Source organism: Mobula birostris, chromosome 1 (genome assembly GCF_030028105.1).
Source record: "Mobula birostris isolate sMobBir1 chromosome 1, sMobBir1.hap1, whole genome shotgun sequence".
Taxonomy (NCBI): domain Eukaryota; kingdom Metazoa; phylum Chordata; class Chondrichthyes; order Myliobatiformes; family Myliobatidae; genus Mobula; species Mobula birostris.
In genome coordinates, this window is record NC_092370.1 from 130,936,774 (window position 1) to 130,962,590 (window position 25,817).

General features: G+C 43.1%; 1 protein-coding gene across 1 annotated transcript in view; it reads left to right on the forward strand.

Annotated features, from left to right (window-relative positions):
- Positions 1-25,817, forward strand: part of LOC140191644 (regulator of G-protein signaling 22-like) — a 151,057-nt gene that overhangs the window by 21,040 nt on the left and 104,200 nt on the right. Inside the window, exons 3-7 of the mRNA XM_072249277.1 lie at positions 1,278-1,340; positions 7,500-7,721; positions 9,109-9,194; positions 9,782-9,929; positions 19,115-19,259. Coding sequence (XP_072105378.1) covers positions 1,278-1,340; positions 7,500-7,721; positions 9,109-9,194; positions 9,782-9,929; positions 19,115-19,259 — 664 coding nt within the window. The remainder of the gene's footprint in view (positions 1-1,277; positions 1,341-7,499; positions 7,722-9,108; positions 9,195-9,781; positions 9,930-19,114; positions 19,260-25,817) is intronic.

Genomic DNA, 25,817 nt, shown 5'->3' on the forward strand with positions numbered 1-25,817 from the left:
GCAAATGATGTTTAGAAAAAGGACAAAAGAGGTGACTTAAAAAAAAATTGAGATACAGCACATATAGGCTCTTGTGGCACTTCGAGCCATGGTGCCCAGCAATCCCCTGATTTAACCTAGCCTAATCAATTTACAATGATCAATTAACCTACCATCTGGTCTTTGGACTGTGAGAGGAAACAGGAACACCTGGAGGTCATGGGAAAAACATAAAAACTGCTTACAGGCAACAAAGTAATCTGTACCCAGGTCGTCTGAACTGTGAAGTGCTGTGCTAACCACTACGTTACCATGCCAACTTGCTAGAGGTGTACAAGATGACAAGAGCCATAGATTGAGTAGACAGCCAGAGACTTTCCCAGGGTGGAAATGGCTAATATGAGGGGGCACAATTTACGGAGATTGGAGGAAGATATAAGAGGGAAGGGTGGATGTCAGTTGAAAGTATTTTGCACAGAGAATGGTGAGTGCATAAAACGCCCTGCCCGGGGTGGGGGTGAGGTAGCGACATCATTTAAGATACTCTTAGAGATGCACATGGATGATGGAAAAAATCATGCTGGCCTTAAAGAAGGAGAAGAAGGTAGAGAATCTGGGTTGCATAGGATGTTGATTCTAGAGGATAGGCAGGATGTGAGTTGTAAAGAGACAAGAAAGGGCATTTTGGGATAGGATCCTTCAATGGCCCCTACATTACATACTAAATTACATATTACATTCATTAGCTGAGATTCTAAAAGTAAAAAATATGTTTGCAGAGCAACTGGTTAAAATTAGGAATGTGGAACTAATTGAATGGGTGGCTAAAGGAGCTAGTATAGGACGGTGAACTAAACTGCTGTCTTCTGTGTTTGATAAGAATCTATGATCATATGCTTGCTTTAAATCCAAAGAAATATTACTGATTAAAAACAATGTACCTTCCTGAAAGGATTTACATTTAATTTTGAATATTGCCCTGACTTATGATGGTAATGAGATGTGCAGAATTGTCAATGAAAATGGCACATTGACCCAATTCTTTTGAATTTGGGTTAGGAACATTTAGCATGAGATAGATGTCCTTTTTAAAACTGCAAAACCACTATTTTCCATAACTAAAGAAAACAGGAAAGGGGATGAAGAGAGTTAAAAAAAATAACTCTGACTGCTTATTCCTTTCCGTAGATACTGCCCGACCTACTGAGTTCCTCTAGCATTTTGTGAGTGTTGCTTAAGATTTCCAGCATCTGCAGAATCTTTTCTGTTTACTATTCCTGTTTTCTTTCTTCTTTCAGGAAGACTTTTTACTAACTGATGACCTACTGGTGGATTATTTCAATGTATTTCTTGCTTTGCTGGTAAGTGGTTTATTAGTTATAACAGTGCCACAGGCATTCTGAAACTATGGTGAGTGGCATTCCACAAATAAACACAAAAAGGTCTTCAAATTATTGGCAGGCTTAGAAAGAGCTTTTGTAGAAGAGGAGCTCTTTGCCGAGTGCTTATAGTGAATATAGGACTGAAAATGAGCATCTCTGTCCTTGGAGTGAAGTAGTTTTTGTCTAATGTGGATGGGTTGATATTGCCCATGTATCCATGGTATTCACCTGCCTTTTCCGAAAGTGGAGAAGCAAGCAAACGGACTCTCTGTACCTGAGATGCTCCAGCAAGGTATATAAGTGGTTGGTTTAAGCCTCTGTTGGTCTATCACTGAAACTCAACCTGAGGTACCTTGATGTGAAAAGCTTTAGAGTTTATCAGACACCTGAAAATAAATATTCAAATAGATTTAAATACTTAAAATAAGGATAGCTTTTCAAATTTAGCTTAGGGATATGAATCATTGTCAATGAGGGCAGTATTAATTTTCTAGTCCTTTCCACTGGAATCAATTTGCTACAGTTGGCTTGTTGAACCACTTCAAAGGATAGCCAAAAGTCAACCACACCAGGTAACACTGGACTCACATAGATGAGTAGCATCTTCCACATTCCTGCCAGGTTGTTGCAAAGCACTTTTAAAGTGCTGCTTTTGTTGTGATATTCAAAAATGAAAATTTAAAGTAAATGTATTATCAAAGTACACCTATGTCACCATATACAACCCTGAGATTCATTTTCTTACTGGCATTCGCTGTAGGAAAAAATAGAATAGAATCCATGAAAAACTACACACAACAAAGGGCAGGCAACCAATGTGTAAAAGAAAGCAATCTGTGCAAATAAATAAATAAACAATATTGAGAATATAAGCTGTAGAGTCCTTGAAAATGAGTCCATAGGTTGTGGAATCAGTTCAGAGTTGAGGTTATTGGTGCTGGTCCAGGAGCCTGATGTTTGTAACTTCCTAAACCTGGTGCTGTGTTACCTGTGGCTCCTGTACCTCCTGCCCAGTGGTAGAAGTGAGAAGAGAGCATGGCATGGATGGTGCAGGTCCTCGGTAATGGATGCTGTTTTCCTGTGCCAGTGCTCCTCGTAGATGTGCAGATGAGCTCAGTGGTGGAGAAGGCTTTCATGTGATGGACTGGGCTGTGTCCACCACTTTTTGTAGGCTTCTCCATGCCTGGGCATTGGTGTTCAAGAACGGAAAAGCCGACAAAAAAATTGTGATACAGCTCAGAACATCACAGGCCTGTGATGTGATCATCACAGGCATGATCACAGACAATATTGAAGCTTGCACAGCTGGTTCCTTTTTCTTAAGTAACATCTGCAGATTACTTTAAACAGTATATTATCTTATGGTTATTTGATGCACTCAGTGGCCGCTTTATTAGATACAGGAGTGGCCTTTTTCTGCTGCAGCCCATTCACTGCAAGGTTCAAATTGTTGTGCATTCAGAGAGGCTCTTCTGCCCACCACATTGTAACACATGGTTATTTGAGCTTCTGTCGCCTTCCTGTCACCTTAAACCTGTCTGGCAATTCTTCTCTGACTTCTCATTAACAGAGCGTTCTTGCTCACAGAACTGCTGTTCCCTGGATGTTTTCTGTTTATCGCACCATTGTCTGTAAACTCTAGAGACTTCTGTGCATGAAAATCCCCGGAGAGACTCAAACCACCCAATCTGGCACCAACAATCATTCCATGGTCCAAGTCACGTAGATCACATTTCTTCCCCATTCTGATGTTTGGTTTGAACAACAACTGAACCTCTTGACCATGTCTGCCTGCTTTTATGCATTGAGTTGCTGCCACATGATTGGCTGATTAGATTACTTGCATTAACGAGCAGGTGTGAAACTGTACCTAATAAAGTGGTCACAGAGTGTAATAACTACTCATATGGTGCCAACAAATTTAGATAAATGCCACATTGTGATGACAACAGTACTACAGAATATTATTTAATTTAACTATAAGTTTTTTTTCTCAATAGAAGGATTCCAATTCTGTTGTATATCTACTGTGGGGATAAAAACTATTCTCTGAAAGGCTGATCTTTGTGACCTAACCTGTAGAAATTGAAGTTAGATGAATTTGGTATTTTAATTACACTTGGTATAGTTTAAGTTTCATAGAATAGTGTGATCCCTTCGGCCCATAATGTTGTGCTAACCTTTTAACCTATTTCAAGTTCATTCTAACCCTTCTCTCCTACATTGTCCTCCATTTTTCTTTCATCCATGTTCCTGTTAGATATGCTCAGAGCAAGAATGACAACAGAGTAGTATTATTAAATGTTTTTACTGAGTACATCTCAGCAGTTTACAGTGTGGGAGCTACAAAGCAGGCCCGCCAAGACTAAAACTTGCACACTCAAAACAGAGAGAGCCCTCTGCCGGTAGGAGGCCTAATCATTTCACTGGATTCTCCTCATTCTTTTCTTAAATACCCTGTTAAGTCTCTTAAATATCCCTAATGTATCTGCCTCTACCGCAGTCCTGGCGGTTCATTCCACAGACCCATCACTCTCTGTGTAAAACAAAACTATCTTTGACATCCCCCTATACTCTCTTCCAAACACTTTGAAATTACGCCTTCTTTTACTGGCTATTTCCACCCTGGGAAAAGGACAGCGGCGGCGCCAGAGATTTTTTCTTGCTGGTGCTACAGTGGGGCTGAATTATTCAGTGATGGTGCTGAGGGATGTACCCTATGGTAATATGTATTCGCAAGGCCAGACACGTGGCATTCAAAAGTCAGTTTCAAGCATTATGAGCCGACTATAAATGCCTCTGTTGATTCACAAGCAACAACAATTGATAAATATAATATAGAAGTGAACTGTGACAGTGTCAACAGCATCGGAGACAACCCGGGCTACACAGAGCATAAACAAACAAACCAACAGAGCATCCCACCCACAGCGCACAACGTGAATCACGCACCAATCCCGCATTCAGCGTCAAATGCATGCTTTTCAACTGAAAAACACAACACTAACCCTCAATGTCCACTGCTATTCACATTACATAGACAGACAATGCCAAAAGATGCACCGTTATTAAAGTCAAATAAGGCAAACAACAGATGCAAGGCTTTACCAGGAGTTGGACAAATCGTGCTCTGACCATGCAATACCTCAATTAATTCGGCTATTGAATTTAAAACAAAAATCAACAGAATTGCCGCTTGGAAGTTTAAGCAAAACCAGTAGGCTTAATAGCAGTAAATGTAATATTTTAGGATTTGCAGGAAATATAAGGACTATGGGGTATCCACCACAAAATAATAATAATAATAATAATCAGCATTAGTCTTGGCCCAAATTTTTAAAAAATCAACTGCACTCACCACTGATGTTTTCAGAGAAGCACAACCGTCTGTTGCTGTGATTGGTGGCGAAAGCATCAATGATTTTCTGGATGTCAAATGCTTTGGTCCTCCGGCTGTTTATGGCCAACAGAGCCAAGTTGCTGTTCCGAGCATCGCCACTGCTATTCCTTAGGTAGTTTTTGAGGCGTCTGAGGCAAGAGAAACTCCATTTGCATGAGGCAGATGTCACAGGTAGAGTCAGTGATATGCAGATTAGTTGGTATAAATCTATAAATGCATCGCGGTAGGGTCTCATTAGAGCTAGAAATTCCACTGTGTCATTCACTGTCTGTCCTTGCTAGAGACTCAACCACAGCTCTCATATACTCACGATGTTCTTGGACAATCTTTGCATGTCCTTTATCAAGCATATTTCCCAATCTTGAACCGTCTTGTTTTCTCAATCTGAATTCGGCCCGTGCCGACATAGCAAACTTATGAGCTGCACTTACATGGTGGGTTTTGAAAGCTGTTGTAGCTTTCCGCCAGTTGCGGTAACCGGTGACAGTGAAGGTAGACTCAGAGTGGAACCCATGTCTTCCACACAGGAAATGCCTGCATGCAAAGCAGAATGTAGCATCTTTCATGATCGAATATTCCAGTCAGTCAAAACAGCCACAAATAAATGCAAACATGAGGAAATCTGCAGATGCTGGAATTTCAAGCAACACACATAAAAGTTGCTGGTGAACGCAGCAGGCCAGGCAGCATCTCTAGGAAGAGGTACAGTCGACGTTTCAGGCCGAGATGGCCTGAAACATCGACTGTACCTCTTCCTAGAGATGCTGCCTGGCCTGCTGCGTTCACCAGCAACTTTTATGTGTGTTGCTTGAAATTCCAGCATCTGCAGATTTCCTCTTTTATGTGTGCAGATTTCCTCTTTTATGTGTGCAGCCACGAATAAAACTGCTTTGCTGATTGCCAAACTTGTCGCAAGCAGCGAAGGGTACTTTTTCAATGCTGGCCGACGGGGTCCTTCCTCAGGCTGCTGGCTAACATTGCTAACAGTATTCCCACTAGCACTAAGAGCAGCTTCATCCACATTCTCTTCCGAATCCTGCTCCATCTCTTGTTCCCTTACTTTGCCCTCACACTATTCGATGAACTGCTGTCGTCCTCATTCCCACTTACTTCTTTCTGCATGTCACTTTCAATTAAGACATGCTCAGGCTGAGACACCACTGATTCCTCTGGATGAGGTCATTTTCTCACTAAAAATCGATCCATTTTTTACGCCGGCCAAAATAATGCATGTGCCAGGCACGTGCTAGCTTGTAAAAGCACAATGTGTGTGTGTGTGTGTGTGCCATCCGTTAGTCTCGCGAGACCATAGATCTGCGCCTGGATGTATACTACTAATCTCTTGCGTGAATGAGAGTGAGTGACATTAAGTGATCTTAGATCAGCTTAACTGATCTGAGGACAGCAACGGCAAGACATTGACAATGAATGACTAAGCAGAAGTGTAGAGTGGATCTGACAGAGTTTATAACTTTATTGCTGCGTGGGTGCTATGGTAATTGGGGGCACTGTTTCACTAGATCAACTGGAGAAACAAGCTGTATTCAAAACTATACAGAGAAAGCAAAGCAGCTGCAATTTGTATGTGAAATTTCAGTTAATTTCTTGGTGGTGCTACACTGGTGCTATTGCAATTTCTGCTGGGGCTATAGCACCAGCTAGCACCACCTTAGCACCACCCCTGGAAAAGGAGTTTGAGGAGATTTGGTATGTCACCAAAAAGCCTTTTGCAAATTACTGTAGAGATACGGTGAACAGGATTTTGACTGGTTGCATCATAGGCTGATATGGAGGCTTTAATTCCCTAAATCGGTTCATAGAAAAGATATATAGATAGATTGATTGATACTTTATTGATCCCCAAGGAAATTACCGTGTCACAGTAGCATTACAAGTGCACAGATATAGAAATATTAGAAGAGAAGTAAGAAAGAATAAAAAATAAGTTACCTCAAACAGTCAAACAGGAGGAGGGGGGTCATCACTTCCCTAGCTATAGGTTGACTCATTATAGAGCCTAATGGCCGAGGATAAGAAAGACCTCATATAGCGCTCTTTGGAGCAGTGCAGTTGTCTTCAGCAAAAAGATGGCATGGCAAATGCATAAGAAATAGAAGCAGGAGTAGGCCATTCAGCCCCTTAGGTCTGCTGGGCCATTAAATAATGGATATTTTGCCCCAGCACCACTTTCCTCTGCTAACCAATGTTGATTCCCAAGGCCTGAAGCGTGTCCAGAAGAAAATCCAGCGTGAGAAGGAATCTATAATTGAAGTGAGTGAAATGATCCAATACAGCATGTATAACTTCACTCACCTCAACTCTGAACTGATTCCACAACCTATGGGCTGACTTTCAAACACCCCTCAACTCATGTTCTCAGCATTGTCTGTCTATCGATTTATTTATGTTTGCTTATCTATTTATGTATTTATTTATATCATTTGCAGTTTGTCCTTTACACATCAGTTGTGTTTGATAGTGTGTATTTTTGCAGAGATTTTATTCTATTTTTTGTTCTACTGTGAATGCCTGCATGCAAATGAATCTCAAGGTAGTATATGGTGACATATACTTACATTGATACTAAATCTACTTTAAACTATAAACTTTGAACTTTGAAGTGAAACGTTGTTCATTTCTAGAAGATTCCAGGTCAATTCTGCTGAGTTGGCAACCCTGCTGGCGAAAGGTAATTTCTTCCTGTGCATAAAACCTGAAACCACTTATTTGCTTCACAGAATTTTCCGATGCCAATTTGGTTTAATAAGGCTACTGGGGCATTTGAGATTGTTGACAATGCCAAGGAAAAGCTTCGGAAACATTTAAAGAGTCTGGTGCAAGCTCTTTTGCCTGTGGACCCCATCTATAATGTGACGATCAAGTCTAAAAGAAAATATTCTCAGCCCAAACAAAATGAGACCAATCTGGATGTCAAATTTGATGATACATACGTTGTAATGGTAGGTATATAATACCTAGTTTCATTACCTTTACTGTATGTTCAATTTTGTTATACTTTAAGAAAAATAATATCAAATATTTAATTAAGATAACGTATATCAAAAATTTCCATGTGAAATTTGAAATTGCTGTAAATGTAACCTTTTAAAGAAAAAAAGGCACACAACTTGGGTGAAACCTTCACTGGAAATTGGAATCAGTTTGCAGTTATATACAATCAAACCTAGTGTCTGTGAAAGCTTAAAGCTATGAGGAGCTCATTGGCCGTTTATTGTTAGTTCTATGGAGTTTCCCTTCCATCAAAGTGACTGAGGGAGAAAACATATTGTGGATCGGGTAGGTCATTCAATACTTTTTATAGACACTGTATGTGTTTCTGGTTACTTTTTTTAAATTGCTATTTTGTGCGAAGGTGATCAGGGCAGACTGGCTCTGTGGCCTGCAGGCAATGAACGACACAGCACCAAATTGAACTGAACTAAACGGAACATTTCTACATTGCTTCAATGACTCTATGGTTTGATGTTTTATATATGGTGGGGTTTTCACTCATTTTTTTTGCCGTTCGTGCTGTTTGTTCTCTTTTTTGCATGTTGGGTGTTTGATGTTTTCTTTGAATGGGTTCCATGGTATTTCTTTGTTTCGTGGCTGCCTGGGGGAAGACCAATCTCAGTGCTACATGCTGCATAAATACTTTGATCATAAATGTACTGTGAGTCTTTGAACTAGGGCTTCAGGCCTGCACTCCTTCCCACTGACTGGGTCCTGGTTCTTGCACTCCCCTTCAACCTAGTTCACTGGAAAAAATTATTATAATACTAAAAAGAAGTGAATTAAAAGGGTGTTGGAATATTATTAGAAATAACATCTAATAGAGTCCAGAAAATCTGCTAGGTGTCACCAGCAAAACATGGGATTACAGGAAGTTTTATGTTAACATGAGATACAGAAAGTACATTTTGAAAAAGGTTTTAGGGTCCTTAAGTAAAATAACAATATCCTAAGTGATTAAGAGCACAATGAGAAGTTCATTGATGGGAGGGATATAGAGGGCTATGGTTCAGGCTACAGATCAATAGGAATAGGCAGAATAATAGTTCAGCATGGGCCAAAGGACCTATTTTTTGCTCTATGACTCTATAACAATGCATAAGAGATGAGTCAGGACATCATGTTGAAGGGTCTCTAATATTGAAGGAAGCTTCGGATGTAGACAGTGGTATGATCTTGCATGGATTTAAACCAAAAGATGAAATTTTAAAATTTGATAATAATCAGAAGGACCGGAACTTGATGCAGGACAATAATTAATAGTTCTTTCAGATCTTGAGTTATTTGTCTCTTTTCAAAGAACTTCAAATTGATAGATTTTGTTGTTAATTTTAGTGCCTCGATCACGAACAAGGTATGGCTTGGATAAAATCTGAGAGGCTTCCAGCATTCATTCGGAGTGACTGTTACTTTGAGTACAGGTAAATGTTCTGAGTGGAAGTGGTGGCAGCCTGCTATGTTTGCCAAAGGCTGTAAGCTACAGATCAATCAGCATCTGTGGAGAGGAATAAAGAGTGGACATTTTGGACTGAGACCTTTCGTCAGGTCTTGCTGTGGGCCAAATTACCTCCTTCAGTGACATGAGAACTATAAGGATCATGATTGCAATGCTGGATTGCTCATCACAATATCGATGTCCAACGTGTTGAGCTCCATCAAATAAAGCTCCCTGGAGTTCCTCTGTCAAATTGTTAGAAATGTGATGAATTAGGCTCTGATTTATAAACATCTCCTTTATATAGTCAATTTTGTTTGGTATTTGCACAGTTTGTCATCTTTTGCAGATTGCTTGCTTGTCAGTCTTTGTGTCTGGCTTCTGTTGTGAATCAATTGTATTTCTTTGTTTTACCATGGATGCCTGCAAGAAAGTGAATCCCAGAGTAGTATATGGTGACATATACTGTATGTATTTTGATAATATATTTATTTTGAACTTTGAACAAAAAGGGGAAAAATTAATGTTTCTGCCTTGTAAGTGTTATGGTTTTGTTTCTGTTGCCATTTACAGGATTGCAAAACTGCTGTCCCAACTAGACTGCAGCTCTAGATCTGGCATGCCACATATAGATTCTACGTATCGCCCCTGGGCTACGGAAGTGGAAGAGAAAAGCCTGGCTGAAGACCTTTCAGTAGACCTGATACCAGTGCACCAAGAAGTACGTTTGCCTTACTCTTTTATTCAACTTTTCCCAGAGCTAATGATAGCTCAATAGCTCAAATCCTGAAGTTACAATTAATCTTAGTGAAATAACATAGCAGGATAAAACTAATGGTCTGAAATTTTTATTTTGACAATTGTCGGACCAGTTAGATTTTATGATGACGATTAGGATTTGAAATAGCAACAACCAGCACTGATATACCCAGTGAACGCTCTGTGTAGGGAACTAAAGGTCACTGGAAAGCTGTTTGATTGATGCACAAAAACCATTTTGTATGTGTCTTGACATGATCAGACCTTTGTGATGTTGCAGTTATATAATACTTATGCTCTATGATCAGCAAACAGTATAGCTAATGTGTGCACCACATAATGCTGCATTAGGTCCATGACCAAGTGACTTACTTTCAGAATGAAAAATTCTGGTGGAAGGAATTCATCCATATTGTTCCTCAGTTAATATTGTGGAATGGGCAGCTGGAATTTTACCTAATTTTTAGTTTAAGAAAAAGCATCCTCAATATTGAACTGGAGTAACACAGAAGCAAGTTATTGCCTCACTGGGATTGGATCCATGACCTAAAATTGTTTTACCATTCATCACCTAAATCTGGTGAATGATACCACCTGCTTTCCATCTTCTCCAGAACATACTGGTGCAATTCTACACTGCCATCATAGAAAGCATTCTCACATCAGATACAACTGTCTGGTTTGGTGCAGCGTCCTCCCACAATGTATGAAAATTACAGCAAACTTGTCAGGTCAGCAAAAAAGGTTAACTCTCTGCAGTCTACCATCACTGCAGGATTTGTATGTGTCCAGGGCAAAGAATAATCATTGTGGACACTACCCACCCAGCAAACTGCCTTTTCGGTAAGCTCCCTTCTGGAAAGCACTATCGGTCTATTGTAACAAAACCTTTACACCATCTTAGAAGTTTCCTCCGCCAGGCAGTTAATCTGATCAACAATTCTAGTTAGCCACCCCACCCCCTCTATTACCCTTGTCACTGCATGCACTGTAAACACTTTAAACCTCTTTTTATAATGCTATTTACATCATTAATACATGTTGATGTTTTTGTATTTATGCACATTTTATTCCATGTTCATTACTTAACTTCTAACTTTATTTTTATATAATTCTATATTCTTTATAATTGTTGAATATTTCTTTTTGTTCCACTTTGTGCTCTAACTAACACACCACAGTAAATTCCTAATACGTGTAAATATATATGGTGAATGAAGTGAATCTTTGTCAAAACAACCCACTTCTCCAGGATTATCCTGGAAGATCAATATAGTCCTGTTATTTTTCCCTCCAGTACCAACCATTTTTCTAAATTCCTCTTCTCTGCAACTTCTACTCACACCCCCTAAAAATATGTACAAAGTGCCCTTGTCTGGTACGTGAATGAACCTTAGTATTCAACTATCTGAGGTCCTTCGTCACCTCCAGCTTGACACCAAATGAGTCTCATTTTGGAACTCTTTTGCTTCTTCCAAATCTCTTTCTTTCTCTAGTTTCTTTTCAGTCTTTGCGTCATAGGGCAACATAGCACTGAAACAGGTCCTTCAGCCCATCTAGTACATGCTTAACGGTTACTCTGCTTGGTTACATCAACCTGCACCTAGACCATAGCCCTACATACCTCTCCGAGCAATGTACTTACCCAAACTTTTCTTAAATGTTGAGATCAAACATGGCCGATGTGACACTTAAGAGAAATTTGGATAGGTACATGGCTTGGAGGGGTATGGAGGGCAATGGCTCAGGTGTAGGTCGATGGGGTAGGCAGGGTAAGAGTTCAGTGTGAACTAGATGGACCAAATGGTCTGTCTCTGTGGTCTAATACTCTATGGCCCCACGCCCACCACTTCCACTGCCAGCATTGTTCCACACTCTCACCACCCTCTTATCTCCCTTAAATATTTCACCTTTCATCCTTAACCCGTGATCTCCAGTTCTGGTCTCATCCAACTTATGTCATCCATAAGAACTGCTTCCTGTGCAATTGATCCTTTGCTTCTAAATTGTTTATCACTCTGACGACCTTCCTGGCCTCCATGCTAGCTGACCTTTGTTCTGCTTGGGTACCGTGCCCTTCTTCTGAAAAACCGTCATACCCTCTTCTCAAGAAAGACACCCTAAACACCATTGTTCCTGCAAATTTGAGTCCTTCATGGATTTTGGTGACAGAATCTCACTATCAAACTATGGAATTTTGGCAAAAGAGATGAGATCTCCTGTATATTTCAGAATCAAAATTCAAATCAGAATTGGGTTTACAATATTATCACTGACATGTTGTGAAATTTGATGTTTCGCACAGTACAGTGGAATACATAAACACGTATGATAAATTACAATAAAAATTATATGTAAAATAATTAAATAAGTAGTGCAAAAGAGAGCAGAAAGTGAGGTTAGTGGTTCATTGGTTCATTGATCTTTCAAAATCCTGATAGCAGAGGGAAGAAGCTGTTCCTAAAATGTTGAGTGTGTGTCTTTAGGCTCCTGTACCTCCTCCTCGATGGTAGTAGTGAGAAGAGTGTTACATTAAAGCATTGTTACTGCAAAAAACAATTCGTATCTGGCCCAGTGTAATGACATAAAAACATTCGAAGAAGGAGTCTGAGAGTCTGAGTGGGAGTGCCGAAAAAGACATTTTTGAAATTTTCGTTATTTTTTTTTCTCCAACAGCGTTCTGAGAGGCGGGACTGCGCAGGCGTGTGACGTCGGGCAGTGCAGCGCGGCAGATTTAAAAGGGCAGACATCCTGCTTCGGGTTTGATTCGAAGAAGGAGTCTGAGAGTCTGAGTGGGAGTGCCGAGAAAGACATTTTTGAAATTTTCGTTATTTTTTTTTCTCCAACGGCGTTCTGAGAGGCGGGACTGCGCAGGCGTGTGACGTCGGGCAGTGCAGCGCGGCAGATTTAAAAGGAACAGAGCCTCATAGAGCGGGCAGCGTAGTTTGCGGGCTGTGGAGTGAGCCGGGAGCAGAGTGAAGACTTAAGGGCTTCGGCTCAACGGGCTTAGGCAGAAACAGGCGAGGAAGGTTTGGCATTCATTTTCTGTTGTTATTTGAGGAGAGGGGCAGTATGAGTGTGAGGGCAGTTTGTTGTTCTCGGTGTCAGATGCGGGAGGCCCTGGAGTCTCCAAGCCTCCCGGACATCTACATCTGCGCCAAGTGCATCGAGATGCAGCTCCTAAGGGACCGCGTTACGGAACTGGAGCTGCAGCTCGATGACCTTCGTCTGGTCAGGGAGAGTGAGGAGGTGATAGAGAGGAGTTGCAGGCAGGTGGTCACGCCGGGGCCACAGGAGGCAGACAAGTGGGTCACGGTTAGGAGGGGGAAAGGGAAAAGTCAGGTAATAGGGAGTACCCCGGTGGCTGTGCCCCTTAACAACAGGTACTCCTGTTTGAGTACTGTTGGGGGGGACAGCTTACCCGGGGGAAGCGACAGTGGCCGTGCCTCCGGCACAGAGTCTGGCCCTGTAGCTCAGAAGGGTAGGGCAAGGAAGAGGAGGGCAGTTGTGATAGGGGACTCGATAGTAAGGGGGTCAGATAGGCGATTCTGTGGACGCAGTCCAGAGACCCGGATGGTAGTTTGCCTCCCTGGTGCCAGGGTCCGGGATATTTCTGATCGCGTCCAAGATATCCTGAAGTGGGAGGGTGAGGAGCCAGAGGTCGTGGTACATATAGGTACCAATGACATAGTTAGGAAAAGGGATGAGGTCCTGAAAGGAGAATATAGGGAGCTAGGATGGGAGTTGAGAAAAAGGACCGCAAAGGTAGTAATCTCGGGATTACTGCCTGTGCCACTCGACAGTGAGAGTAGGAATGCGATGAGGTGGAGGATAAATGCGTGGCTGAGGAATTGGAGCAGGGGTCAGGGATTCAAGTTTTTGGATCATTGGGACCTCTTTTGGCGCAGCCGTGACCTGTACAAAAAGGACAGATTACACTTGAATCCTAGGGGGACCAATATCCTGGCAGGGAGATTAGCGGGGGCTACTGAGGTGACTTTAAACTAGAATGGTTGGGGGGTGGGAATCAAATTAAAGAGGCTAGGCGTGAGGAGGTTAGTTCACAACAGGGGGATGGGAACCAGTGCAGAGAGACAGAGGGGTGTAAAGTGAGGGTAGAAGCAATAAGTACTAAGGAGAAAAGTAAAAGTGGCAGGCCAACAAATCCAGGGCAGGCATTAAAAAGGGCCACTTTTCAGCATAATTGTATAAGGGCTAAGAGAGTTGTAAAAGAGCGCCTGAAGGCTTTGTGTGTCAATGCAAGGAGCATTCGTAATAAGGTGGATGAATTGAAAGTGCAGATTGTTATTAATGATTATGATATAGTTGGGATCACAGAGACATGGCTCCAGGGTGACCAGGGATGGGAGCTCAACGTTCAGGGATATTCAATATTCAGGAGCGATAGACATGAAGGAAGGGGGGGTGGGGTGGCGTTGCTGGTTAAAGAAGATATTAACGCAATAGAAAGGAAGGACATAAGCCGGGAAGATGTGGAATCGATATGGGTAGAGCTGCGTAACACTAAGGGGCAGAAGACGCTGGTGGGATTTGTGTACAGGCCACCTAACAGTAGTAGTGAGGTCGGAGATGGTATTAAACAGGAAATTGGAAATGTGTGCAATAAAGGAACAGCAGTTATAATGGGTGACTTCAATCTACATGTAGATTGGGTGAACCAAATTGGTAAAGGTGCTGAGGAAGAGGATTTCTTGGAATGTATGCGGGATGGTTTTTTGAACCAACGTGTCGAGGAACCAACTAGAGAGCAGGCTGTTCTGGACTGGGTCTTGAGCAATGAGGAAGGGTTGATTGGCAATCTTGTCGTGAGAGGCCCCTTGGGTAAGAGTGACCATAATATGGTGGAATTCTTCATTAAGATGGAGAGTGACATAGTTAATTCAGAAACAAAGGTTCTGAACTGAAAGAGGGGTAACTTTGAAGGTATGAGACGTGAATTAGCTAAGATAGACTGGCAAATGACACTTAAAGGATTGACGGTGGATATGCAATGGCAAGCATTTAAAGGTTGCATGGATGAACTACAACAATTGTTCATCCCAGTTTGGCAAAAGAATAAATCAAGGAAGGTAGTGCACCCGTGGCTGACAAAAGAAATTAGGGATAGTATCAATTCCAAGGAAGAAGCATACAAATTAGCCAGAGAAAGTGGCTCACCTGAGGACTGGGAGAAATTCAGAGTTCAGCAGAGGAGGACAAAGGGTTTAATTAGGAAGGGGAAAAAAGATTATGAGAGAAAACTGGCAGGGAACATAAAAACGGACTGTAAAAGCTTTTATAGATATGTAAAAAGGAAAAGACTGGTAAAGACAAATGTAGGTCCCCTGCAGACAGAAACGGGTGAATTGTTTATGGGGAGCAAGGACATGGCAGACCAATTGAATAATTACTTTGGTTCTGTCTTCACTAAGGAGGACATAAATAATCTTCCAGAAATAGTAGGGGACAGAGGGTCCAGTGAGATGGAGGAACTGAGCGAAATACATGTTAGTAGGGAAGTGGTGTTAGCTAAATTGAAGGGATTGAAGGCAGATAAATCCCCAGGGCCAGATGGTCTGCATCCTAGAGTGCTTGAGGAAGTAGCCCAAGAAATAGTGAATGCATTAGTGATAATTTTTCAAAACTCGTTAGATTCTGGACTAGTTCCTGAGGATTGGAGGGTGGCTAATGTAACTCCACTTTTTAAAAAAGGTGGGAGAGAGAAACCGGGGAATTATAGACCGGTTAGCCTAACATCGGTGGTGGGGAAACTGCTGGAGTCAGTTATCAAGGATGTGATAACAGCACATTTGGAAAGCGGTGAAATGATCGGACAAAGTCAGCATGGATTTGTGAAAGGAAAATCATGTCTGACGAATCTCATAGAATTTTTTGAGGATGTAACTAGTAGAGTGGATAGGGGAGAACCAGTGGATGTGGTATATTTGGATTTTCAAAAGGCTTTTGACAAGGTCCCACACAGGAGATTAGTGTGCAAACTTAAAGCACATGGTATTGGGGGTAAGGTATTGGTGTGGGTGGAGAATTGGTTAGCAGACAAGAAGCAAAGAGTGGGAATAAACGGGACCTTTTCAGAATGGCAGGCGGTGACTAGTGGGGTACCGCAAGGCTCAGTGCTGGGACCCCAGTTGTTTACAATATATATTAATGACTTGGATGAGGGAATTAAATGCAGCATCTCCAAGTTTGCGGATGACACGAAGCCGGGTGGCAGTGTTAGCTGTGAGGAGGATGCTAAAAGGATGCAGGGTGACTTGGATAGGTTGGGTGAGTGGGCAAGTTCATGGCAGATGCAGTTTAATGTGGATAAATGTGAAGTTATCCACTTTGGTGGCAAAAATAGGAAAACAGATTATTATCTGAATGGTGGCCGATTAGGAAAAGGGGAGGTGCAACGCAACCTGGGTGTTATTATACACCAGTCATTGAAAGTGGGCATGCAGGTACAGCAGGTGATGAAAAAGGCGAATGGTATGCTGGCATTTATAGCGAGAGGATTCGAGTACAGGAGCAGGGAGGTACTACTGCAGTTGTACAAGGCCTTGGTGAGACCACACCTGGAGTATTGTGTGCAGTTTTGGTCCCCTAATCTGAGGAAAGACATCCTTGCCATAGAGGGAGTACAAAGAAGGTTCACCAGATTGATTCCTGGGTTGGCAGGACTTTCATATGAAGAGAGACTGGATGAACTGGGCTTGTACTCGTTGGAATTTAGAAGATTGAGGGGGGATCTGATTGAAACGTATAAGATCCTAAAGGGATTGGACAGGCTAGATGCAGGAAGATTATTCCCAATGTTGGGGAAGTCCAGAACGAGGGGTCATAGTTTGAGGATAAAGGGGAAGCCTTTTAGGACCGAGATTAGGAAAAACTTCTTCACACAGAGAGTGGTGAATCTGTGGAATTCTCTGCCACAGGAAACAGTTGAGGCCAGCTCAGTGGCTATATTTAAGAGGGAGTTAGATATGGCCCTTGTGGCTACGGGGGTCAGGGGGTATGGAGGGAAGGCTGGGGCGGGGTTCTGAGTTGGATGATCAGCCATGATCATAATGAATGGCGGTGCAGGCTTGAAGGGCCGAATGGCCTACTCCTGTACCTATTTTCTATGTTTCTATGTTTCTATTCCCTCTAATGCCCGATGCCACCAACTAAAAGTAGGTGTTTCAGATGCTCAAAGAGAGAACGTTACAACTGGATTCCTCAATTTCCTCACTTGCAGACCCCAGTCAGTTCGAGTTGGCAACAACATCTCTTCCACAATCACCATCAGCACAGGTGAACTACAAGGCTGTCTGCTTAGTTCCCTGCTGTACTCAATTTATTCCTTTGATCATGTGGCTAAGTACAGCTCCAATGCCATATTTAATTTTGCTGATGGCACCACAGTTGTTGGCCGAATCAAAGGTGGTGATGAATCAGCATATAGGAGAGAGATTGAAAATCTGGTTGATGTCATTACAACGATCTCTCACTGAACATCAGCCAAACTAAAGAGCTGAACATCAGCTTCAGGCAGAAAAAGCTGGAGGTCCATGAGCCAGTCCACGATGGGGTACTGGAGGTGGAGAGGACAGTAACTTTAAATTTCTTGGTGTTATCATATCGGAGGATCTGTCCTGGGACCATTACGGAAGTGCCACCACAAAGAAGGCCGGACAACACCTCCACTTTCTTAGAAGTTTGCAAAGATTTAGCATGTCACTAAAACTTTGACAAACTTCTAGAAATGCGTAGTGGAGCATGTCCTAACCAGTTGCACACAGCCTGGTATGGAAACACCAATGCCCAGGAATGGAATTGTCTACAAGAAGTGGTAGAATGAGTCCACTCTTCCTCACCTTTGAACATATTTACAAAGAGTGCCACAAGAAGCAGGCCCCCCCACCCCCACCTTCCAGGCCATGCTCTCTACCACCATGGGGCAGGAGGTACAGGAGCCTTAGTTCCAAACCACCAGGTTCAGGAGCAGTTAATTACCCTTTAACCATCAGGCTCCTGAACCAACGTGGATAACTTCACTCACCACAACTCTGTACTGATTTCACAACCTATAGACTCACTTTCAAGGTCTCTTCAACTCATGTGCTCAGTATTAATTTTTTTTGTACAATTTGTCTTCTTTTGCACTTTGGTTGTTTGTCAGTTTTTGTTTATGTATGGTTCTTCATACATTCTATTGTATTTCTTTATTTTCCTATAAGTGCCTGCAAGAAAATGAATCTCAACTTAGTGTATGATGACATATATGTACTTTGATAATAAATTTGCTTTGACTTTGACTTAAAATGTACAGTATGTTGACAGATAAAAGTGGAGAAGGGATGTAAAGAGATGCCTGACAACTGGTGTAAAGGTCACATTTCAGAGTGTATTATTCACATGCAGAAAGTAAAGATACAGGTCCTCACAATATAATTGTGTTGTTTATTGCTCCACTGACTCCCTACTATAGTCCTAAAATGAGTACTTACCATGCACTAAACATGCAACCACCCCCTCCATTTTCCTGTCACTCACACACTCGTCCCCCTCCCGTATTACCCCCAACTGGCTATGCGCCCCCTCACACCTCTCCTTCCTCCCTCCCTCGAGTCCATGCTCCACCTTCTTCTACAATCAAATTCCATCATCTTCAGCCCTTTGACATTTCCACTTGTCACGTCCCAGCTTCTAACTCCCCCATCAGCCTACCACCCCCCCTCATTTGGATGCAACAAGTGTGGATTCCCGTTAATTGGGACAAATTGGGACCGGTATGTTTTAGCCCAATTAAAGAGCTGCCCTAATTATCCAAAGTTTCATGGAAATAGTTAAAGAGGTATAAAAAAGACAAACCACAAACAAGAGAAAGTCTGCAGATGCTGGAAATCCAAGCAACACACACAAAATGCTGAAAGAACTCAGCAGGTCAGGCAGCATCTGTGGAGAAGGACTCAGTTCAGTTCTGATGAAGGATCCGGCCTGGAATGTTGGCTGTTTATTCATTTCCATAGATGCTGCCTGACCGGTTGACTTCCTCCATAATCTTGAGTATGGCTCCAGATTTCAGCATCTACAGTCACTTATGTCTCTGCTGATAAACTTGCTATAGAGTGGAATGATTTAAATGATTACTTGTCTGTGTAGGCTTCCAGCGACCTGTCTGAGGTGTTGGTCACAGGAGAAGAGGAGGAGTTTCCTATGCATAGCACCAAGTTTGACAGCAAAATTATTGCTGGGACTCAACATCCCACTGGAGATACAGTGAGGCCTGTAGAGAGCAGGACTACCGGTAAGACATGATGCAAGGAACTTCCCTACTTTTAATGAAAATGAATTGAGCCACAGAGTTACTGAATATTGTTCAGAATTCTGGCCGACGTAACTAGAGAAAAACATGAATTTATTTTTTATGCCTAGGTTGTTGTAAAAACTTAAGCAACAAAATCACAATTTAAAAAGCAGAAATTCTTCAGTCTGGCTAAATAGTTCCAGATGTGTTCAAAACATAAACATTCCTTCTTACCCCTTCTCTTCCCACTTGCCCGTCATCTCCCTCTGGGGTTCCCCACCTCCTTCCCTTTCTCCAATGTTCCTCTCTCCCTACAGATTCCACTCTCCAATCCCATGTTCCACTCTTCAATCCTAACAGATTCATTCTTCTTCAGCCCTTTACCTCTTTCACCTACCATCATCTCTCAGCTTCTCACTTCACCCCTCCCTTTCCCACTCACCTACTTTCCCCTTCGACCAGCTTCACCTATTACCTTACAGCTTGTACTCCCTCCCCCCACCCCCCATCCCACGTTTTTATTCTGGCTTCTTCCCCCTTCCTTTTCAGTCCTGATTAAGGGTCTCGGCCCAAAACATCGACAGTTTATTCCTCTCCATAGGTGTGCTTGACCTGCTGAGTTCCTCCAACATTTTGTGTGTGTTACTATAAATGGACCAAACACTACTTTACCCAATCAAAAGCAATTGCCAGTGGTGACAGTGTTGTATGGCAAAGTGATCAAACAGTCAACAGCATTTTACTAAACCATTTTACCCTGCAAGTGATTTTCCTCGTGCATTCAGAATGAGTTCAATTTGTCATTCATGCATCCATTACATTTTGTCATTGTTCAAAACCAGTTTTGTTGAGATTTATGTAACTAAACCTCTTAATGCTGAGAACAAGACAGGTTTTTGTAACAATCTGAAGCAGGTCTAGTTAATCTTCATCGGCTGTTCATTCTAGAAAAGCAGCATCCATTTATACTTGATGGTAAATATCTAAATGCAAGTTTAGTGAACAGGGCGTTTGAGTTGAAGAGACCTGGCTGTGTGGATACAGAAATAGCTTGCTTATAGGAGGCTGAGGATGGTTATGGATTCTGCCTGGAGGTTGGGTCCAGTGGTATCTTTCAGGGATCTGTTCTGAGACCCATGCTCTTTGTGATTTTTATAAATGACTTGGATGAGGAAGTGGAAGGGTGGGTTAGCAAGTCTGCAGATGACATGAAAGTTGATGATGTTGTGGATAATGTAGAAGGTTGTTACAGGTTACAACGATGCATTGATAGAATACAGAGCTGGGCTGAGATGTAGCTGATGGACTTCAATCCTGAAAAGTGGGATGTGATTCATTTTGGAAGACTGAATTTGAAGACAAAATACAAGTTTAATGGTCGGATTCTTAGACGTGTGGAGGACCAGAGGGATTTTGGGTTTCACGTCAATAGATCCCTCAAAGTTGGCGCAAAAGTTGATAAAGTTGTTATGAAGGAGTATGGAGCGTTGGCCTTCATTAGTCAGAAAATTGAATCCAAGAGGTGTGAGGTAATGTTGCAGATCTGTAAAACCTTGGTCAGGAAAAACCTGGGATATTGTCTTCAGTTCTGGTCACCTCATTATAGGAAGGATGTTTAAACTTAAGAGAAGCTGTAGAGGAGAATTACCTGGATGCTGCCTGGATTAGAGAGCATATCTAATGCTAGGGCCTTTCTCTTTGGAGTCAAGGAAGGTGAGGGGTGACTTGATAGAGTTGTCTTACAGAGGGATCCTCTGAAAGATAGGGATCTGAAGAGGCATAAATTCAGTGGATATTTTCCCAGAGTGGAAGTAACTAATACCAAAGGGCATAATTTTAAGGTGATTGGAGAAATATGGACAGGATATCAGAGGTTAAGTTTTTCCACAGAATAGTGAGTGTATGAAATCCCCTGCCAGGGGTGATGGTAGGGGCAGATACATCAGGGCCTTCTAAGAAACTCTTGGATAGGCACATGGGTGATAGAAAAATAGAGGACTGTGTGGAAGGGAAGGGTAGACTGACCTTAGAATAGTTAAAAGGTCGGCACAACATTGTGAGCCAAAGGGCCCGTATTGGGCTGTAATGTTCTATGTTATATAATCATTTTGCTTGATAGTGGATATCTAATGTCCAGTGCAGAGAACAGGGCATCTGAGTTAAAGAGACTGATCGATAAGGAAAAATGATATTACTGACTGTCACTGAGTATCTCATTTCAGAGTTACCCATTTCAGATAGAAAATAGGCTAAAAATAACTTAGCAATATTGATTAAAGAAATGAGGCTACTTGGTGTCATGTTTAGCATCATTGCACAGAGCTCTGGTTCACTGTAGTATTCTTTGTCCCATAGTTCCTGTGTATACTGTCACATGCTGCCAGCTGGCATGAACCTCTGCTCTCTGCTGGTCTATAGAGCCAAAAGCAGACAAACAGTTCACAGGGAAACAACATCCCTGTTGTGGAATTAAATAGGCATCCGTTAGTCTCGTGAGACCGTGGATTTGCAACTTGGAAGGTTTCCAGGGCGCAGGCCTGGGCAAGGTTGTATGGAAGACCAGCAGTTGCCCAAGCTGCAAGTCTCCCCTCTCCACGCCACCAATGTTGTCCAAGGGAAGGTTATTAGGACCCATACAGCTTGGCACCGGTGTCGTCACAGAGCAATGTGTGGTTAAGTGCCTTGCTCAAGGACACAAGATGCTGCCTCAGCTGAGGCTCGAACTAGCGACCTTCAGATCACTAGACCGACGCCTTAACCGTTTGGCCACGTGTTGTGGAATTACATCTGTAACATTAGAATTAGTAGCCTGCCATCCTCACCATAAAATCCCCGAAACTTCTCGCTGCCTGCTCTTATGAACCAACTATAGACTTGCCTATGGCTACACTCCCCAAAGAAGTCCTTTCCCCCCTCATTAGTATTCAGAACCAAATAATGGTTGGATATGCCTCAAAGTTCAAAGTAAATTTATTATTAAAATATGTATACGCCACCATGTACTACCTTGATATTCATTTTCTTGCAGGCATTCACAGTAGAGGAGAGAAATGCAATAGAAGCATTGAAAAACTAGTTACAAACAACCACATAAAATGCTGGAGGGACTCAGCAGACCAGGCAGCATCTATGGAAATGAGTAAACAGTCGACGTTTCAGGCCGAGACCCTTTCTCAGGACTGGAAAGGAAGCAGGGAGGTGCCAGAGTAAAAAGGTGGGGGGAGGGGAAGGAGGCTAGCCAGAGGGTGATAGGTGAAGGCAGGTTGGTGGGAAATGTAAAGGGCTGGAGAGGAAGGAATCTGATAAGGAGAGGAGAATGAACCCTAGGAAAAGGGAAAGGAGGATGGTACCCAAGGGGAGGAGATAGGCTGGTTAGAAGGGGTAAGAGAAATAGAAGAAGAGGGGAGGGGGAAAGAAATATTTTTGACCAGAAGGAGAAGTCAATATTCATGCCATCAGGTTGGGGGTTACCCAGGTGGAATGTAAGGTGTTGCTTCCCCACCCTGAGGGTGGCCTGATCTCGGCACAGAGGAGGCCATGGACTGATGTGTTGGAACGGGAAGGGGAATCGGACTTAAAGTGCTTCGCTGCTGGGAACTTTTGCTTTTGGCGGATGGGGTGGAGGTGCTCAACAAGGAGTACCCAAATTTACGACAGGTTTCAGCGACATAGAGGAGGCTGTATCAGGAGCAGTGGAGATAATAGACGACCCCAGCAGATTTGCAGGTGAAGTGTTGCCTCACCTGGAAGGACTGTTTGCGGCCCTGAATGGAGGTGAGGGAGGAGGGGAATGGGCAGGTGTAGCACCTTGGCTGCCTAGAGCAGGGGTTCCCCAACCTTTTTCGCACTGCGGACCGGTTTCATATTGACAATATTCTTGTGGACCGGTCGACCGGTGGGGGGTGGGGGCGGTGGTGGTGGTAGGTTTGCCAATGAACAAGAGTAGCAGTCATATACGTTGGGTTTACCCGGAGAAAGACTACAATGACCATGAAGCCTTGTGCGGGAACCAGTGCGCATGCATGATTTGCGCATGCCCGTGGGTGCTGATTTCCTTCTACAGATCATTTTTGGCGATTCTGTTCGGGGGGTGTGATGGGGTTAATCACGAACGCAATACAGGCGATAAGTGGCTAATACACTCAACTTCGTTTCTGAAAGGGTTTATCTAACGAATCTAATATTAAACACACAGCGCATATTTTCCTCGCATGAATATAGGGATAAGTCAATTATCAGGGGAGGACAGGGGAGCTTGAGTAGAAGTGGTAGAGGCAGGTTCGATATTGTCATTTAAAGAAAAATTGGATAGGTATATGGGCAGGAAAGGAATGGAGGGTTGTGGGCTGAGTGCAGGTTGGTGGGACTAGGTGAGAGTAGCGTTCAGCACAGACTAGAAGGGCCGAGATGGCCTGTTTCCGTGCTGTAATTGTTATATGGTTATATAAGTCAATAGCATCATAACATTTTAAGTAACGTTTGGATATTAAACACACAGCACATAATTTTCCCCGTATGAACATATAAAATCATTGCAACACACCAGTATCGCTGAATCAGTGGGAGCTCTGGGCTTGTTTCCCTGCAACAAGACGGTCCTAACGGGATGATGGGAGACAGTGATACTCGAAGGGGTTCCTTATGTCCAGTCTATTCCGCAATTTAGTTTTCGTTGCATTCATTGCAGAGATATGTTGGAAATGGAAGCAACGTTTTCAGTGCTTTCGTGGCTATCTCAGGATATTTAGCCTTGACTTTGATCCAGAATGCCGGCAGAGATGTTATGTCAAACATACTTTTCAGCCCACCGTCATTTGCAAGCTCGAGGAGTTGATCTGCTTCCCGCGCTGACATGGATGATGCGTGCGTTCAAGCTCAGCAGTGGGCGTGACAGAGAATGAGGAAAGGTGCAGCTGACCCATATCGTCAAATCATATCGTTTCCTCGCGGCCCGGTAGCCTATGCTTTGCGGCCAGGTGGTTGGGGACTGCTGGCCTACAGGGATAAGTGCCGGGAGGGAGATTAGTGGGGAGGGACGAGTGGACAAGGGAATCACGGGGGTGGGGGAGTGATCCCTGGAGAAAGCAGAGGGTGGGGGTAAAGATATGTTTGGTGTTAGAGGAGTGGACATTACAGAGAATGATGTGTTGGCGGCTCATGGGGCAGAAATACGGTTGAGGAACTAGCACCGTTAAGGCAGCAAGGAGATTGGATGAGTGCAGATGTTCAAGAAATGGAGGACATGTGGGTGAGGGCAGCATCAGTGGTGGAGAAAGGGCTCCTTCTGGTAAAAGAAATTATTCCCTCCCCTTACCCTCTTCTTGTATTCCCCACTCTGGCCTCCTACATCTTCTCACCTGCCTGTTACCACCTCCTGGATCCTCTCCTCTTTCCCTTTTTCCTATGGTCCACATTCCTCTCCTGTCAGATTCCTTCCTCGCCAGCCCTTTACCTTTCCCACCCAAATGGCTTCACCTATCAACTTCCAGCTATCGTCCTTCCCCTTCCCCCAACTTTTTAATCTGTTGTCTTTCCCAGTCCTTCCCCATCCCGAGGAAGGGTCTTGGTCCAAAACGTCGACTGTTCATTTCCATGGATGCTCCCTGGCCTGCTGAGTTCTTCCAGCACTTTGTGTGCATTGCTTTGGATTTCCATCATTCTGCAGAATTCCTTGTATTAGTGACAAGCAACCAATGTGCTAAAAAAGGACAAACCATGCAAATAAAATAAGTCAATAAATAATATGAGAACACGAGTTATAGAGTCCTTGAATATGAGTCCATAGGTTGTGGAATTAGTTTCTAGAACTCGTGTTCTCAGTATCATTGCCTGTGTAGACAGTGGTCTCCTCAGCTGCCCACGCGGTCCTCCTCAACGTCTCTCTGGTAGCTACAGTACCCGCATTCTCTTTAGTTTCAGTCTGACCACATGCTGAAATCTGCTGCCCACAAACACTCAGCATTGTGGACAGACTGCAACCACATCGGCTCTTGCTGAATGTCCGAGGCCTGCATCTCCAGATGACGCCACCTCCTGCTACTGCGGTCGAGTACCTGGAGTTCCCACACACGGCCGCAGGTTCAGATTGGGATTCATTTATTTATCGCATATATATCGAAACGTACAGTGAAATGCTTCACTTGCGTTAACAACTAAACACACCCAAGGATGTGCTGGGGGCACCACCACACATTCCAGCACCAACATCGTGCCCACTATGCTCAGCAGAACAACACAGAACACAACGAAACAGAACATGCCAAGTGACAAACCAACAGCTAATCAAGCCCCATTCCTCCATCCCACGTAACAACGCACAATCACAGATTCCTAACCCCAGGAGACAGGCTGTCTTAGGTATCCAGCCACCACCCAGCAATCCCCGTATTTAACCCTAGCGTAATTGGGGACAATTTACAGTGACCAGTTAACCTACCAAATGGTACGTCTTTGGACTGTAGGAGGAAAGCGGATCACCCGGAGGAACCCATGTGGTCACAGGGAGAACATACAAACTCCTTACAGCCAGTAGTAGGAACTGAACCGGATCACCTGTAC